The sequence below is a fragment of the Marmota flaviventris genome, chromosome 4, assembly GCF_047511675.1.
Source record: "Marmota flaviventris isolate mMarFla1 chromosome 4, mMarFla1.hap1, whole genome shotgun sequence".
Lineage (NCBI taxonomy): Eukaryota > Metazoa > Chordata > Mammalia > Rodentia > Sciuridae > Marmota > Marmota flaviventris.
The window spans coordinates 74,301,549-74,319,157 of NC_092501.1; the positions used below are offsets into that span (position 1 = coordinate 74,301,549).

The 17,609-nt window shown below is 40.6% G+C and overlaps 1 protein-coding gene across 1 annotated transcript in view; it reads right to left on the reverse strand.

Annotated features, from left to right (window-relative positions):
• The window catches only part of C4H10orf53 (chromosome 4 C10orf53 homolog), a 30,882-nt gene extending 16,896 nt beyond the window's left edge, over positions 1-13,986 (reverse strand). Inside the window, 1 exon segment of the mRNA XM_027947879.2 lies at positions 13,890-13,986. Coding sequence (XP_027803680.2) covers positions 13,890-13,986 — 97 coding nt within the window.
• Positions 13,987-17,609: the final 3,623 nt, after the last annotated feature.

Genomic DNA, 17,609 nt, shown 5'->3' on the forward strand with positions numbered 1-17,609 from the left:
CTGAAGGGCCTAGCTGACACAGCCTCACTTTGCACTTGGGTTTGGAGTTTGTTTTATGGGGACAGTGTCACTCTTACATGACATAGTGTAGACCTGGAAACAAACAGGATTTGATCCACCAAATAACCCACCGTATGAGTTAGGGGGTGGTGCTGATTAATGCAGGTCCACCTTATCTGTGAGCAAATGAAGCTCCTTAGGAAGAACCCTCTTAGGAGAGCATCTCCTTTCACCTGCCTTCCATGGGGTTACCAGGAAAGGCTCTTTAAGAGCATGTGTCTCCCTCTCTGACCACAATCCCTTCCCTGCCCCTCCTCCAGGTGCCTAGTGTTAACACAGTCTCCCTGAGTAAACACACAGAACGATGCTGGGCATCAGCACCAGTTCTTGTGGATCAAGGGACGTAAGTCTGATTTGTATTGGAGTGATAACTGCAGCAGGGTCTACATCATACATTCAGCCTCAGGACACTTGTCCCCTTCCCATCAGTCCAGGATGTGATGCGCCCAGCTAGCTGCATGGCCAGGGCAGGCTTAAGGGATCAAAGAAGAAGAATCCCCAGAATTCCAGCAGCTCATCCAAATGCCACCGCTCTATGTGGAGGACCCATTTTTTTTTTTCCTGAGCTGCTGTGTAGTTGTCTATTCAAAGAAAGGTCAGATAAACATACTTCCTGAAGCAAAGTCTGTGCAAAGGCAGTGGCTAAACTCCAGCATAAATCAACCAGAAGCTGTAAGGCCACCCGCAGAACACCCACCTCTTTGAAGTGGCACCACATTCTTCAAGAGGGATCTGGATAAAGTGAAGGGACTCAGGAAGAGCTCCATCCTCTTGCACCCTCAGTGGATGATTTAAATGCTGCTGGAAAGGAGGGCAAGGCATACAGACAGGTGTGGTTCTTTCCTTAACACAGATGCAATGCAAAAGGCCATTAATGAGTGCAGCTAATGTATAGCTAGGGATAAGAGAATGGCGCTTGAGGTGGCTTAGCTAAATAACAGTGGTTCTAATTTTAAGGGTCAGTTTCAATTCCTTCCAATTGTTTTGAATGAGTCATTTGGCAGATTTAAGTACAGCAGGCAGGGAGTAACCCTGGCCAGGACAATTACTTAAAACTCATTGTTAAACATCAGTATTGAGGCTAGAATGGAGACATTTTTGCTGAGCTATTATAACTCATGGATAATAAAGAAAGAACAAATCTTTTCAGATTGTTTAAGGCAAGGTAAGTTTCAGAAAAGATTGGGCATATTTCCAAAGCAGCAGGGCTTCAGGAAATGATAAAGGGTTATGAGTTTTTAAAAATAATACTGAGAATTCAGATGCAGATTTTACGGAGGAGGGCTTGCAAATAGATTTGCTTGCTGTGATGTTAGTATTTGGCCTAAAGTGATGGTGTGGCTGGGTCTGGAGATGGGAGGGGAGAGCATGTGCCCCCTGCTTTGCTGCTATTAACACCCTGGCTCTTGTCACCTGTGGTGACTTGTTGGCAGCCTGTATTAGATGAGTTATCATGCATAGATATACAGAGCTTACTTTACCAATCAACCACCTGCTGATACCACACAATCCTCAAATCTCCTTCAGCCATAAAAATGCTCCTCTGGATTTTAAAACTCTCCTTCCCCTCCATTACTGGGGGAGGAGCAATCTGCGCCTGTGGTCTGGGTCTTTGCCTTAGCTCCACTGACTCCTTTACCTTCTGCAGAATGTCCCTAGAGGAAACCACCCACATTCAATGACTCACCCAATTCTCCCCCACTCTTCTCTGACCATTCTCCTTTCTTAATTTTTAAAAGTACTTGTGTTGGGAAAAATTGGTTTTAATCTCTAAAATTTTTGTTGGACTATAAAAGTAATGCAGATTTGTGATTAAAAATTATAAAAATGGACAAAATTTTTTAATCATCCATAATTCAGCCCTAGTCTCCTCTTGGTCTAAAACAATAGAAGTGGGGTGGTGGTATTCATGGTATTCAGGAACATGCTTTATGACCTTAACACTATGTCATGGGGACCAAGCCCTGTCAATACACATAGTCCTGCATTATTTTTCACTTCCACATTGTACTTCACATGCTGAATGTGCTCCGATTTATTTAACCATTCCAATTTCTGGGCTTTTTTCCCTCCCAATTTTCACTATCTCCAAGAATGTTGCAGAAAACATTGATGGGCATACCTCCTTGTTTATGTGCAATTTTTCTTTAAAACAAGAAGTAGTTAGAAATGGAACAGCTGGATTCTACAGTATGGATTACATTTTAATAGACACTGCCAAGCTTACCTCCAAGGTCACTGTCCAATTTTCCTTCCCACTGAGAGAGTATGAAAGCACTCATTTTCTAAGTCCTTTTCTCAGCCATAAGTTCATATATCTCTCGAGATAACTTCTGCTCAATAGTTTGGTGTTCACTGGCCATTCTCTTCTTGAAATTCCTGTCTCACCTGCCTCCTTCCACATCCAGTGCCCATTCCTTCTCTGGCTTCTCTTAACACTCTGCCCCTCAGAGCGAGTCCTGTCAACATACTGCTGTCTGCTTGGTTCTGTCTTTCATTGCTTCATTCCCCTTCACCTCCTGAGATTCCAGCATTTGGCCTCATGCAGGTTGACTTACTTAACTAATCTTTATTGCTCCATATGATATGCCTGGCAGAGTTCTAGGCACTGGGAGCTAGAAGAGAATGGAACAGACAAGAATCCCAGCTCCCTGAAGCACACATCCAAGTGCGCAAGAAGGATAATGAGGTAAATAGGTGAAATATATGTGGTTTCAGGTAGTTATGAACAGAAATAAAGGAGGAGGGACGAGACGAAAGAGAGAATCAGAAAGAAGAATTGAGATTTTAGGTGGGAATACCCAAAGAAGGCCCTCCCATGAAGGTGACTGTTGAAGAAGATCCAAAACCTGAGACAGTGAAAAGTGAAGAAAGTGTTGGAAACAGCTTTCCATGTGGAGAACTGCCAACACTTGGGTAGAAGTTTGCAAGGAGTATTCAGGGGTCCTCGAGGAGGTGGGTGTGGCTGGAGCCATAGGGTAAGCAGTGGTGGGAGAGAGTAGGTCAGGAAGGCCATGAGGAGTCTGGCAGCCATTGCAAGTTCTTGGCTTCTACCCTGAGTGAGCTGGGAGCCACTGGATGTTCTTAGAGGCAAAGGTCATGCTCTAACTCAGGATTAACAGTGTCACCTGGCTTTGATACTGAGACTGCAAGGGGACAAGCAGGGTCACAGGAGCCCAGTCTGGAGGCCAGCGCAGTAATCCAGGCAGAAGATGATGGAAGCTGAACAAAAAGGTGGAGGAGGGAGGTAAGAAGGGGCAAGAGGGCTGGATTGTGGACATGCCTTGGGATAGAGCTGACCGGACGGACTGACCCACTTGGTGGGGAGTGTGAGGGAAGGGGGAGTGAACAATGACTGCAAGGTTTTTGGCCTGAGTAACTGAAGGAGTGCAGCTGGCATGAACAAGACAGGGAAGCACCCAGGAGTTGCGGAGGTGAGTGTTAGGAGTCCAATTTGGAAACCTTGGACACACAGAGACTGAGCTGCCTTCTCAACATTCTGGCAATGAGAGCTCCTGATTAAAGATATAAATTGGGGAGTCATTAGTCTGTAGATGTCATTTAAAGTCAGGCGCTCTTAATTCAAATTTCCTGCCTTCATTTTTCTTCTGAATTCCAGAACATAATTTCTAACTGAAGCTTAATTTTCCCCCCTCTCTTCTTTGTTTCTTGCTGGGAAGGAAGCAGGAAGCAAACCCAGAGCCTCACACATTCTAGGCAACTGCTCTACTACTGAGCTTCATCCTCAGCCCTTAATATTTTTTTAATAGTTCATTTTCCCCCATTTCTCTTGCCAGAAGCTTCACCTTCAGAATTGGCTTCTTAGAGGACAGTCCGATCTCATCATGCTTCAGTTCAAGAACCTTTGCTGGCTGTCCATTGGCATGGGCAAAACAGGCCAGACTCTCTTTCTGGACACTGTCCTCCATCCGACCCAATCACTTGCTGTTCCCCAAACCTGATCCAAGCGGTCCCCTCCTCCCTTTCCCTAAGTTGACCTGCTCCCCTGGAATAATAAGAAATGACACTTGTTGAGCCCTTACTATGTACACACATTTCTTAGGAGAATCTCACTCCTTGAGGTGGGGATTCACATTCTTCTTTACCAATAAGTAAACAGAGGCTCACAAAGGCTAAATGACTTTGGCTTTGCCCACAAAGCTACTAATTTGATGGGGACAAGTTCAAAACCAGATTGGTTGGACTTCAGAGCCTCTGTTCATACTATCTCCCTGCCCAAGAGTATAGGAGACAAGCGGCCAGGGAGGGGTGACAGGTAACATTGACAGGATTTGTGGACAAACTAGAGGAGGGATTTTTCCCCTCAATACTAATAAGTTGTATATTATAACAAAATGTTCATTTATGCTTTCTGCTTTAATGATTTTGGCATGTAAATGATCTAATTGAATTTTTATGATTGTGCCAATTATTGGAGGCAGTAACGAACACAATTAAAAGGGCCTGCAGACATCAGCAAAATGGCAGAGCAGATAGCCCAAAACTCCCATATCTTTGCAGAAACATAAAAATAGACAAAAATAATCCTTCCTCCCACCACTGAAACTGTGAGAACCAACTTTGTCATAATTCTAGAAAATAGTCAAAGGTCTATAGCAATAAAGTGAGCACTAATCAAGAAAAAAGCAACCTGAAAACAGTAAGCAAGCTTTGTGGCATTTTTACGTGTCCTTGACCACTTTCTCCCTGACTTGGTGTCATCTTGAAGACTGTAGCTCATGTTCCCAGTATGGACCCTCATCTTTAATTCCAGAGAATGCAGAGCAGATCCTATTGGCAGATTCTTGTGTTGTATGTTCTAATCTATTTGGGGACTTCCTGAGGGACTGACACAAGGCACTTGTCTTTGCCTAACTTAGGATTCACACAGGGTAGAAAAGCCATGAGAAGGGTTTAAAAACATTGTGAGGCAAATGGAAAATCTACAGTTGCCTGGACAAAAGTATCGGGACATACAATATAGGTCATAAAGTCCAAGAGGAAAAATCAGAGAGAGAGAAAGAATTTCTTTGAGAAGTTAGGGCTTTCAAAAGCATTCATGTATCTGAACAATTTAGAAAACAGAGTGCATGCCCAGTGTGGGATGCATGTTCAGAAAAGACTGAAGATCCTAGCTTTCACCACTGATCTATAGGCTCAGTGAAAGCAGGGGGTAAAGGCGGAGGCAGAATTGTAGACAACCTGGATAAGTGCTAAAAAGTGTCTCAACCGGGCACAGTGGTGCATGCCTGTAATCCCAGTGGCTTGGGAGGCTGAGGCAGGAGGATTGCGAGTTCGAAGCCAGCTTCAGCAATGGCAAGGTGCTTAGCAACTCAATGAGACCCTGTCTCTAAATAAAATACAAAATAGTGCCAGGGATGTGGCTCAGTGGTTGAGTACCTGGGAGTTCAATCCCTATACCAAAAAAAAAAAAAAAAAAAGAAGAGTTTCTCAACAGAGCAACCACACAAGAAATGGAAGGATTTTTGTTTCATTTTAAAGCTCCTGGCATTCAAGGAAATCTTTGTCAAAACACTGATTAAATATAGGCCAAGCTTTCAAAAATTAAGAAGAGCAAACTCTGGGGAAAAAAGGAAAATCTCATTTCCAAGAGGAATAAAATAAAATATTTGCTCTCTTGAGGGGGTGTGTGTTTGTGTTGCTGAGGGTGAATCTGGGCCTTGTGAATGCTGGGCAAGCACTCTACCACAACATATTATAACTTTTGGATGTGTGATTTTCAACAAAAGCAATAGCAATAACAAAGCATACACAGAAAGAGGAAACAAAACAAAACAATTGTCGAAAACTGTCCCTGAGGAATAGGAAGCATTGAACTTATTTTAAATAAATTATCATAATTCTCAAGAAACCAAAGATAACTGTAAACAAAAACTAAAAGAAACAAGGGAAAATGATGTATGAACAAAATAAGAATATTATGAGGAAAAAAAACAAACAAAAGAAAGAAAGAGAAATAAAAAAGAGAGAGAGCCAAACAAAAGTCCTGGATTTGAAAAGTACAATAACTGAAATTAAAAATTCACTAGACAGTTTTGACAGCAGATTTGAGTAAGTAGAAGAAAGAATCAGAAAATCTAACGACAGATAAGAGAGGAGCAAAAAGAAAAAAGAACAAAGAAAAATAAACAGAACCTTGGAAAACTGTGGGAAACTTTCATATATGTATGTATGTAATGTAAATAACAGCATATTCATAATGGAAGTCTCAGAAGGAGAGGAGAGAGAGAGGGACAGAAAGGATATTTGAATAAATAACTGAAAGTTTCCAAATTTAATGAAAGCCATGAAGATACATATCCGAGAATCTTGACTAATTCCCAGCAGGATAAACTCTAAGAAATCCATATGAAGACATGATACAGTCAAACTGCCAAAAGACAAAGGCAAGCAGTGAGAGAGAGGAAACTCATCACGTATAAGATGTCCTGAATAAGATTAGTAGCTGATTGCACATCAGAAGTCAGGGCAGCGAGATGCTCACAGCAAGACTCATTTAAAGTGCCAGAAGAAAAAAGTAAGCCTGGTGCATTGGTCAGAGTTCTCCAGGGGAATAGAATCAACAGGACACTACATTCATCATAAGTTGAAAATATTTAAGTCACACAGGCACTTAATACACCCCACTGCCAAGCATTATAGCTTAGCAAAACAGTACACCATAGAGTGTCCATGGTTTCCTGTCACGATCCTGTGGCTGACTGGGAACTGCCACTTGCTGCTGCTGCTGTCTAGCATTGCAAAGGAGTATCATCACTAGCCCAGGAAAAAAAGAAAAAGATCAAAGTTTAAAATTTGAAACACAAGTTTCTACAGAATGCATGTTGCTCTTTCACACTATTATAAAGTCAAAAATTTGTAAACCAAATCATTATAGATTGGAGACAATCATCTATGGAGAAGAGTTTTAAGGAATGGACTCAGAGACATAGGTATGGTTTCTATGTTGCGGTCTCGAGGAAAACTTTTTCTTCTTCAGGAAACCTGAATCTTTTTTCTCTTAAGGCTCTAAACTGATTGGAAGAGGCCCATCCACATTATGAATGGTAATCTATGAAGTCTAATGATTATAAATAATAATCACATCTAAAAAGATACACTGCAACATGTAGACTATGGTTTGACCAAGCAATTGAGCACTGTAGCCCAAGTTGAAAATGAAGAATCACAACTGTCAGCCAGTATATCTGACAAAACTATCCTGCAAGAATGAATGAGAAGGGGAAAAGTCCTGGGGAATGATATTGGCCAAACTGTATTGTTATATTGTGTATCGTGGGCATGTAGGAACATGTAACAACAAATCTCATCAGTATGTACAACTATAATGCACCAATAAAAAATGTGAGAGAAAAAGTGAATGAGAAACCAAGACATTACCCAATAAATAAAAGTTGATGGTGTTTGTCATCAGTAGATCTGTGCTACATGAAATGCTAAAGGAAGCCCTTCAGGATGAATGAAAGGACATCGGAAAGTGACATGAAGCCAAACGAAGAAACAAAGAGGACGGGAAAAGGCAGTGATATAGATACATAGAGGAGCAAGTGTCACTTCACTTTTTGTTCATAACATCTCTTTCTTTTTGCCATATGATTAAAAAAACAAATCAATAACAGAGTAATTATAAATCTATGTTAATGGGTACATAATGTACAAAGATTGGATCTGTAACATAACAACCTAAAGGAAGAGGGACATGGGACACCAGGCATGGTGACACATACTTGTAATACCAGCATTTGGGGAGGTTGGGGCAGGAGGGTGGCAAGCTTGGCCAACCTCAGCAACTTAGCAAGATCCTGTCTCAAAAAAAAATCTATATATGTAGGTTAGTGGTAAAGAGTCCCTGGGTTCCATGTTCCATTCTCCATTTCCAGGAATACACATACACACACACACACACACACACACACACACACACACGGGGGTGGGTGGGGGGGTGGTATTTGTATACTAATTAAAATTAAATTGGTATTATTTAAACAAAGTCTTTAAAAGTTTAGGATATTAATTGTAATCCCCAAATTAGTAACTAAAAACATGCCAGAAAGGATACAAAAAAAGTAAAGAAGAGGATCAAAGAGGTACATTACAAAAATACAAAAATAATAATGGAGAGATTTAGAAACAAAATCATGTAAGACATACAGAAAATAGCTGATTGGCAAAAGTAAGTCTTTCCTTAGTAATAATTACTTTAAATGTAAGTAAATCAAACTCTTTAACTAATCAATTTACTGCTAATAAATGAAATTAGCAAAGTTAAAGGATACAAAATAACACATAAAAGCAGTTTTATTCTATACACTGACAATGAAGAAATTTAAAAGGAAATTAATAATTCCATTTAAGATACCATCCTAAAGATAAAACACCTAGAAACAGATTTAAGCAAGAACTGGGGTTGTGGCTCAGAGGTAGAGTGCTCGCTTAGCATGCATAAGGGACTGGGTTTGATCCTCAGCACTGAAAAACCAGCTTCTACCTCAGAGCAAAGCCTGACCATGAAAGGGGGAATGACCCTTGTCCTTGGAAAGACCCACAGAGCACTCCTAGGCACATACCCACCCTGATGAGTTGTTTATCTACAAATAACAGGAGAGATCTGCTGTGCCAGGTGTCCCTGACTCAGTCAGACTAGGTGGGGACCCATAGCAACCCTCTAGCAGCCACCAATCAGCATGAGACAGGGAAAATACCTGGCAGATGACCCTCCCAGTAGTTTATGGTGGTTGATAACATGTTGGGAAACCATGTAGTTCAGCAAGTACTCCACTCGTGGCTTAAACCAATCAGTTCAGAGGAATCCCCCTTTTTGTACTAGCCAATCACCCTTACCCAACTTGTTCCCACCAGTGAATGTGCTAATTATGTTTTAGAGTTGTTTTATGATTTTCCTGCAGTGTGTGATGATTTGCTAAGAGATGCTCTGATGTATGTGAAGTCCCTGCCTTTCCCAAAGAATGTATAAAACTGCTGCAAACCCTGGGCTTGGGGCCTCTCAGCGTCACCAGTTGCTGTGTGCGCACCAAAGACCGAGCTATCTCGCAATAAACACCTCTTTGCTGCTTACATCGATCTTGGTCTCTGGTGGTCTTTTGGGGGTCCTGAATTTGAGCATAACAGCACCACATAAAAATAAAATAAAGATATTGTATCCACCTATAACTAAAATTTTTTTTAAAAAAGAAATAGATTTAAACAAAAAGATGCATGTCTTGTACACTGAAAAATGACAATAATTGCTAAAGAAAATTAAAGAAGACCTAAATAGATGGAAATACATCCTGTGTTTAGGGAATTAAAAGACTTAGTATTGTTAAGATGATGATACTACCCAAAGTACTGTACAGATTCAATGAGACCCCCATCAAAATCCCCTGGCATTTTTTTTTCAGAAGTGGAAAATTTATAGAGAATTTTAAAGGACCCAGAATAGCCATAATGAAACTGGGACTCATTATTTCTTGATTTCAAAACTTACTACAAAGCTACAGTAATCAAAACAGTGTGGTACTGGCACAAGGATAGACATATAAAACAGTGGAACAGAACTGAGAGCTGAGAAATAAACCTGAGAAATAATTGACTGAGGTTAATGATTGGACAATTGATTTTTGAAATGGGTGCCAAGACCATACAATGGGTAAATAGTCTAAGAGCAAATGGTGTTGGTAAAATTTGATACCCATGTGAATACCTCTTGAATGAAGTTGAATCATTATATTATACCATATACAAAAATTAACTCAAAATGGATCCAAGATTTAAAGTTGGAAATTTAAAAACTCTTAGAATAAGACAGGGGGAATATGCTTGAACTTAGATTTGGCAAAAGTATCATAAATACCAGAGCACATGCAACAGGAGAAAACTACAGATAAACTGGACTTCATTAAAGCTAAAAATTTTGTGCATCAAAAGACATTATCAGGTGCACAGGTGCAGCCTCGGGAGGCTGAGGCAGGAGAATGGCAAGTTCAAAGCCAGCCTCAGCAACTTAGCAAGACCTTGTCACAAAATGAAAAATAAAAAGTGTTGGGGATGTGTCTCAGGGGTTAAGCACCCCTGGGTTCAATCCCAGTACAAAAAAAAAAAAAAAAAGATCAGCCATATTTCAGCAGGCAACCATCTCTACGTCACTGAGCCCCAATACAAACTCTGGACTTAAAGTTCAGGCAAATTTAACCTTGTTGGCAATATTCTGAGTGTATTGTCACACACTGTTGCCAGGAAAAATGAACACCACTTAATAATTCCACTGTGAGAAGAAAATTGGAAGCTTCACACTTGGAACTCTCCTGAACTTTGCCCTGTGTATCTCCTCCCTTAGCTGATTTTAGTCTGTATTCTTTCATTGTAATAAACTATGAGTAAAATTTTAAATATTTTTTGTAAATCATAGGCTTAATAAGTATCCAGTATCCAAAATATATAAAGCACTCTTCCAATTCAACAATAGAAGAGCAACCCAATTTAAAAATGGGCAAAGGACCCACACAGACATTTTTACAAAGAAGACACACAAATGACCCATAAGCCCATGAAGGAGGCCTAATATCATTAGTTATCAGGGAAACAGAAGTCAAAACCATGAGAAACCAATTTATACCTACGAAGATTGGCAATAATACAAAACAAAACAAAGAAACAAAATAATAAGTATTGGTGGAGAATGTGGAGAAACTGGAATCCTCATGCATTGCTGATAGGAGTGTAAAATGATATAGCTGCTCTGGAAAGTTCTTCAAAAGGTTAAATGTAGAGTTATCATATGACTCAGCAGTTCTACTCCTTTGAACAAAGGGACTCAACCAGACTCTTTGTAAGGTTCATAGCATCTCTGTTGGCAATAACCAAAAGGTGGAAATGGCTCACATGTCCATCAATGAATGAGAATGAGCAAAATCTGGTATATACATAACATGGAATATCATTCAGTTATAAAAATGAAATATAAATACATGCTACAACATAGATGCTAAGTTAAAATAATCCAGACACAAAACAACACATATTATGTGATTTTACGTATATTAAATACCAGAATGGACACATGCATAGAGACAGAAAATATATTAGAGAATTTCAGAGGCTGGGAATGGGAGATAGAGAGTTATTGTTTACTGCATATAGAGTTTCTCTTTGGATCTTAGAAATTTTTTGAAAACAACTAAGTGATGATGGTTCTATTACACTGTGAGTAGAATTTGTGTCACCGAGTTAAAACTTGAAATGCTTAAAATGTCAGAGTTTGTTATAAATATTTTACTCAATAAAAAATAGGAAAGAAAATAAATAGCTGAACTGCCAGAAAACGTGCAGATGGGATGTGGAGGGTGAGCTTGCATACCTAGGACGGGGGCAAAGAGTTCTGCAGAAGTCCAGAGTCTGTGGACAAAAGGAGAAAGTGAAAAGGGATAGAGATCTCTTGAATTCTTTTTCAGCAGTCTAAGATTCCTGCTATTTTTAGAGAAGCACTGTAGCTGCTCAGTCTTATCATTTAGTGGACTTTAGCTAGAGGTGGTTGCGAGGTGAGAGGTGGGTGGGGGATCTTATCAGAGGGGCAGGAAGAGAAGTCAATTATATAGGTGGGGTCCTTAGCCAAGACTACAAAACATTTTAAGCATCATCATGTAACAGTGCTGTGGACTGAATTGTATCCCCCCATAATTTGTGTATTGAAGCCCCATCTTCTTTATGACTGTATTTGGAGAAAGGACCTTTAGGAGGTAACCAACGATAAATGAACCCTAATCTGATGGAATTAGAGTCTTTATAGAAAGAAACACCAGTCTCCCCACCATGGGAGGGCAAGAGAGAGGGTGGCTGTCATCAAGCCAGAAAGGGAGCTTTCCCCAGAAACCAACCTAACTGGACCTTGATCAGGGAGTTCTAGCCTCCAGACTGAGAAAACAGACTTCTGTTGTTAAATCACTAGTATGGGGCATTTTGTTATGGCAACCCAAGGAGACTAATGTGCACAGTATCTCTTTACAACAGAAATGTCTCAGTCAACTGTTTTCTCAGAGCAAGTAACTTTCTCTGTCAATTGAAATTCTACTTGTCTATCAAACTTAAACAAAAAGCATTTCTTCTAGGATTGTCTTCCCTGAAGGCCATACCAAGACTGATTTTTTTTTTTTTTTTTTTTTTTTATTCTCTGGACTCCTACAGCATTTTGCCTGGAAGATCCTTACTTTGGATTCCCTTTCATTTGGAATGTTCTCTCTAAATTACTGGTGCATCCCTTTCCATCTCCAGCTTGGGCTTTTTCTCTGAACTCCAGAACTGCAGATCTGACTGACTACTTTCATCTAGGAAGCTGAAAGCACACAAAATTTAATATGTCCAAAATGTTCCTCCAAATGTCTTTGGTGTTTTTCAATTTTAGTGACTAACACCTCCATTCATCAACATCTTCTCAAGCTAGACACAAACTAGATGTAGTTGGCATCCTCTTTGCCCTTGCCTACCACATCCACCCTCTCAGGCAGTAGCACTACTTTTATTTTGACCCATTATCCCTTTTGTGGCTGTCCTGGTCCAAGCTACTCTCATCTTGATCCTGGACCACCCTCAACTTGTCCTTTCTTCCACATTTGACCCCTCTAATTTGACCCTTCTAAACAGTTCTCAGACCAACCTTGGTTTCGTCTCCCTGCCTAGAGTTTTTATGTGATCCTGGAGGATCTGGCCCCTGTCTATCTATCCAGATTCATTCCTTCAACAATCCTATCATTTTTCCATGCCTCCAACTTTTGCAGGTATCAGTGCTTCTGCCTGGAATGCCTCCCGCTACCTCCTGGCAGTGGTGAGGATTGAACCCAGGGACTCATACATGATAGGTAAGCACTTCACCACTGACCTATACCCCCAGGCCTCAGGATTTTTTGTGACTGTCTTTATCTGGTTAGTTTCTATTCATTCTTTTTTGAGGGTTGGAATTGGGGATGGGAACTGAACCTAGGGGTGCTTTGCTACTGAGCTACATCCCAAGACTCTTTTTATAATTTTTTATTTTGAGACAGGGTCTCACTAAGTTGCATGGCCTCAAACTTCCCATCCTCTTGCCTCAGCCTCCTGAGTTGCTGGGACTACAGGCATGCACCAATCATGACCTGCTTCTACTCATTCTGTAAATCTCAACTCAAATGTAATTCCTCAAATGAACCCTTTCCTCCACCCTATCTCCTCCAATTGTGGACAGACACTGGTCCCACTATGGGTAGGCTCCCTCCACTTTCTGTGCTTCGGCACACCTGTCATTTAATAGTCAACAATGAGAAGATCACTTAAAGGATATACAGCATGGTTCAACAGTGTATCCTAGGTACCTGGAAGAATGACCCACACATATTAGATGTTCAGTAAGTGTTTGCTGCATAAATGATCAAGGAACAAAATCTCAGCACTCCCATTTTCCATCCATTTGACTTGGGAAAGTCACTTAATATTCTTGATTCATAAAGAGAGTTTATTTAATTTTTAAAGTTTTATATTAAAAATTAAAGAAAAAAAAATAAAGTTTATTATTATTATTATTATTATTATTATTATTATTATTATTATTATATCAAGGTGGGCCTTAGGCTCGTGTTTGCGTCCACTCTTATGTCCAAACAATGAAAGCCAGAGGAAGCTGTTTAATCATCCTGGGTAGTGTGGGCTCTGGGAAGTCTTCCTGGGGGAGGTGGCACTTGGTTAGGGTCTAAAGGGGTCTAAAGAAATCTAGGCAGAGAGCACGCACTGCATGGATACTCGGAGGCTGCGGCTCACAGAAAGCCAGGCGTTGGGTGGCCCACCTTGCAGGCCCTCCAGGCGGAAGGTGCGGTGTTCCACTGAGAGCCCCGCCGCGCTGTATGGCCCGTAGCGCAAGATGACCACAGCGTTCCTCGGCATGGCGCTCGCTGCCGCCTGAGGCTGCAGCCTGGGATACCAAACAACGCGTTGCTGGGTAACCGCTCTTCCTGCCCCCAGAGGACTGGGCGAGGCCTCGAGTGGGCGGGACTAAGGCGGGGCCCGGGAATTCCACCCCAACAAAGCTCCAGCCGAGGGGTGGGTTCGTTCTCCCCACCCTTAGGGGCAGGGAAACCAAGGCAGTTTCAACCTGCGAGGCAGGTGTCGAGGATAAGTAACAATAACCGACATTTACGTTGCAGATATAGGAAGTTTGTGTCAGGCTACAGTGCTAATCACTTTACAGATTTGTCATATATATATATATATATATATATATATATATATATAATTTTTAATATATTATATATATATTTGTTTTATATATATATATATATATATATATTTTTTTTTTCCTTTTTTCTTTTTTTTTGTCCCAGGGGATTAAACTCGGGGGGCATTCGGCCACTAAGCCACATGCCACATCCCCAGCCCTATTTTGTATTTTATTTAGAGACAGGGTCTCCCTGAGTTGCTTAACACCTCACCTTTGCTAAGGCTGGCTTTGAACTTGGGATCCTCCTGTCTCAGCCTCCCGAGCTGCTGGAATTACAGGTGTGATTTCTTATAATTTAACTATGATATTAACCCTATGAAGTAAGTTGCATTTTGTATTTTTTATTTAAAAAAAAAAAAAAACAGATCAAGCAACAAGCCAAGCAGGGGTTTGGTTTAGAAAATTTTTGCATTTCCTCTACTTTTTTGCCTGCTTTTGGATTGATTCAATATGTTTTTTTAATCATTCAGTTTCTCCTCGTTTGAAAGTTGTTTCTTTTCTCTTAAAGAACAGAATGGTGAGCCCACAGCTCAGGTTTGTCCCAACTCTTGTATCCAAGCAGTGGAAGTCTATTTGGTGAAGACAAAAACTATAGGTTCCCCAAACTTCTATTCATTTGCTGGGTCCTGCCGGTTGGAATGCAGACCTAAAAGACATCCACTACTTCTAGCTCTGGCCTCTAAAACCTCTTCTGCACTCCTGCTGGCTCTCTCCTCATTGTCAGTCAGACACAGAGGATGCTAGGAGGACCTGGAGGTCCCATGGATTGAGGGACCCAAAACATGTCAGGCGACTGTCTCTCTGAATATCAGCACTGAATAAAGCCTTGCAAACCTGCATCAGTCTGTGACAGGAGCAAGAAGGAACATTTATTCTGCAACCACTGAGATTTTGAAGTTGTTTATTACAATGATTAGTGAAATCTAATAATTACACCCTTGAAATTACAACATATATCTTTAATTTCCAAAAATCAATGGTAGCTGTTATTTTTTATCCTCCTTTTGAACAGTAAAAAGATTTAAAAACCCTTTATCATTACTTTTTCTCCCAGCATATGTTCTTGTTTCTGTGTTTTAATTCTTTCTGTGGGTACAATCTGTCCTACTATGACACATATGTCTTTGAAGTTAGTTTATACATGTTTGGTAAATAGAGGGATGATGCCAGTAGAATTCTGAATTGAGGGAGGTCATAAATAGTTTCCCCCAGCACATTGTTTTCACCGTCAAATGACAGCAACTGAACTCACCAACAGAGTTGAGTGCAGTAAACTGGGGAGGAATGTGGAACTGTAGTGACATTGTTAATCTTCCTGCTGGCTCAGTATGGCCGGGTGTCCTGTCTTACAGGGATTCATATTGTCTGGTTCTAAGTTTTATATACTTTTTATGAGGCAAAAATCATCATTTCATTTTAATGTTTTTATTTATTAGAAATTTAACTGTAGCATTAACTTTGCTAAAAATTTTAGAAGTATCATTATTGCTTTGTTGTTGTTGTTACTGTTCTGTTTTCATGTTTATCACTTGCTTTCTACGATTTCACTGTAAGGTGCCTATGTATAAATTTCTTTTTATTTATCCTGCTTGGAATTTGTGGAGATTCTTGAGACTAAATGAATGCCCTTCATTAGTTTTTGGAAAAGTTTTAGATATTACTTTTTTCTTCCCCATTGGTACTGGTGATTGAACCCAGGGGTGCTCTACCACTGACTCCATCCCCAGCCCTTTTTATTTTTTCTTTTGAGACAGAGTCTCACACTAATTTGCTTAGGACCTCACTAAGTTGCTGAGGCTGACCTTGAACTGTGATCCTCCTGCCTCAGCCTCCTGAGTCCGTGGGATTACAGGTTTACACAACCATGACTGGTTGAGCCATTAGTTCTTCACAGGCTACTTCTGTTCCATTTTTACATTTCACGGACTCTAAATATGCTAGACCTTCTTACCATATTCTTTATGTTTCTTCTCTTTGGTATTTTTTTTCTCTTTTTACCCCTCTTTCCCTGCTTTTTTTTTTTCTAGAATGTATATATGCTTGTACACTATATATGTGCAATTGTTCATTTTTATATACAATCCAGTTTACTAATTTTCTTTTCATCTGTGTCTTCACTTATGTGAAAGCCATCAACTTGGTTATTTATTTTCCAATTCTAGAATTTTAGTCTGTTCCTTTTCAAATCTTCTGTGTCACTTTGTATAATGTTTCCCTCCATATGTGTTTGGTGTGTCCAGGAAAGTGGTTTTGTATTTGATTCTGCTGAGGTCCTTTGGGTCTTACTGACACAGGCCATTTTTTTTTTATGCCAGGTTTTAAATCCGGGACACTTAACCACTGAACCATATCCCCAGCCCTTTTTTATTTTGAGACAGGGTCTTGCTAAATTGCTGAGCCTGGCTTTGAACTTGTGATTCTCCTGCATCAGCTGGGATTACAGGTTTGTGTACCACTGTGCTGGGCCCAATTGTTGTTTTTTTTTTTAATTATAGTCTTAGAGGTCCTACTTTACATAGAAGGTGTGTTGATTCAAAGTCCTCATGTGGCACAAGTTTGTGGTTTTGATTTCTCATGATTGTGTTTCCTCCTCTTCTACAGCCCCAAGGACATGGCAGATTTCTTCATTGCTCCCTCGAGCCAATGGAAAGGGTTTTTCTGGGCTTTTTCACAAGGTGGGATACCTCTAGGAGGTCTTGGTTTTGTGGAGGGAGTTCCTAGCTGCTTTTCCCACCTTCCATGGGCTACGTGGCCTTTCAACTGGCAGCAAGGGTAAACCCCACCAGCCCCACTGCGGTCTGGGTCTGTCTGACGCACCTTTAGCTTCTGCTTATTGTTGTGTTTTGAACATCCTTCAGTTTATTCTGAAATGTGAAGATTCCTTCCTTCCTTCCTTACCTCCCTACGTCTTTCCTCCCTCCTTTCTCCCCCCCTTCCTTCTTTCTTTCCTTCCTCATTTTCCTGGGGATTGAACCCACAGTGTTTTATCTCTGAGTTACATCCCAGCCCTTTTTTCTGGGGATTGAACTCAGGGGTATTCAGCCACTGAGCCACATCCCCACCCCTATGTTGTATTTTATTTAGAGACAAGGTCTCACTGAGTTGCTTAGCACATCACTTTTGCTGAGGATGGCTTTGAACTCAGTATCCTCCTGCTTCAGCCTCCCAAGCCACTGAGATTACAGGCATGTGCCACTATGCCGGCCCCTTTTCTCTCTTGACCCCTATAGCTTTTATTTTTATTTTATTGTTTTTTTTAAGAGATAAGTTCTCAATACAGTGCCAGATT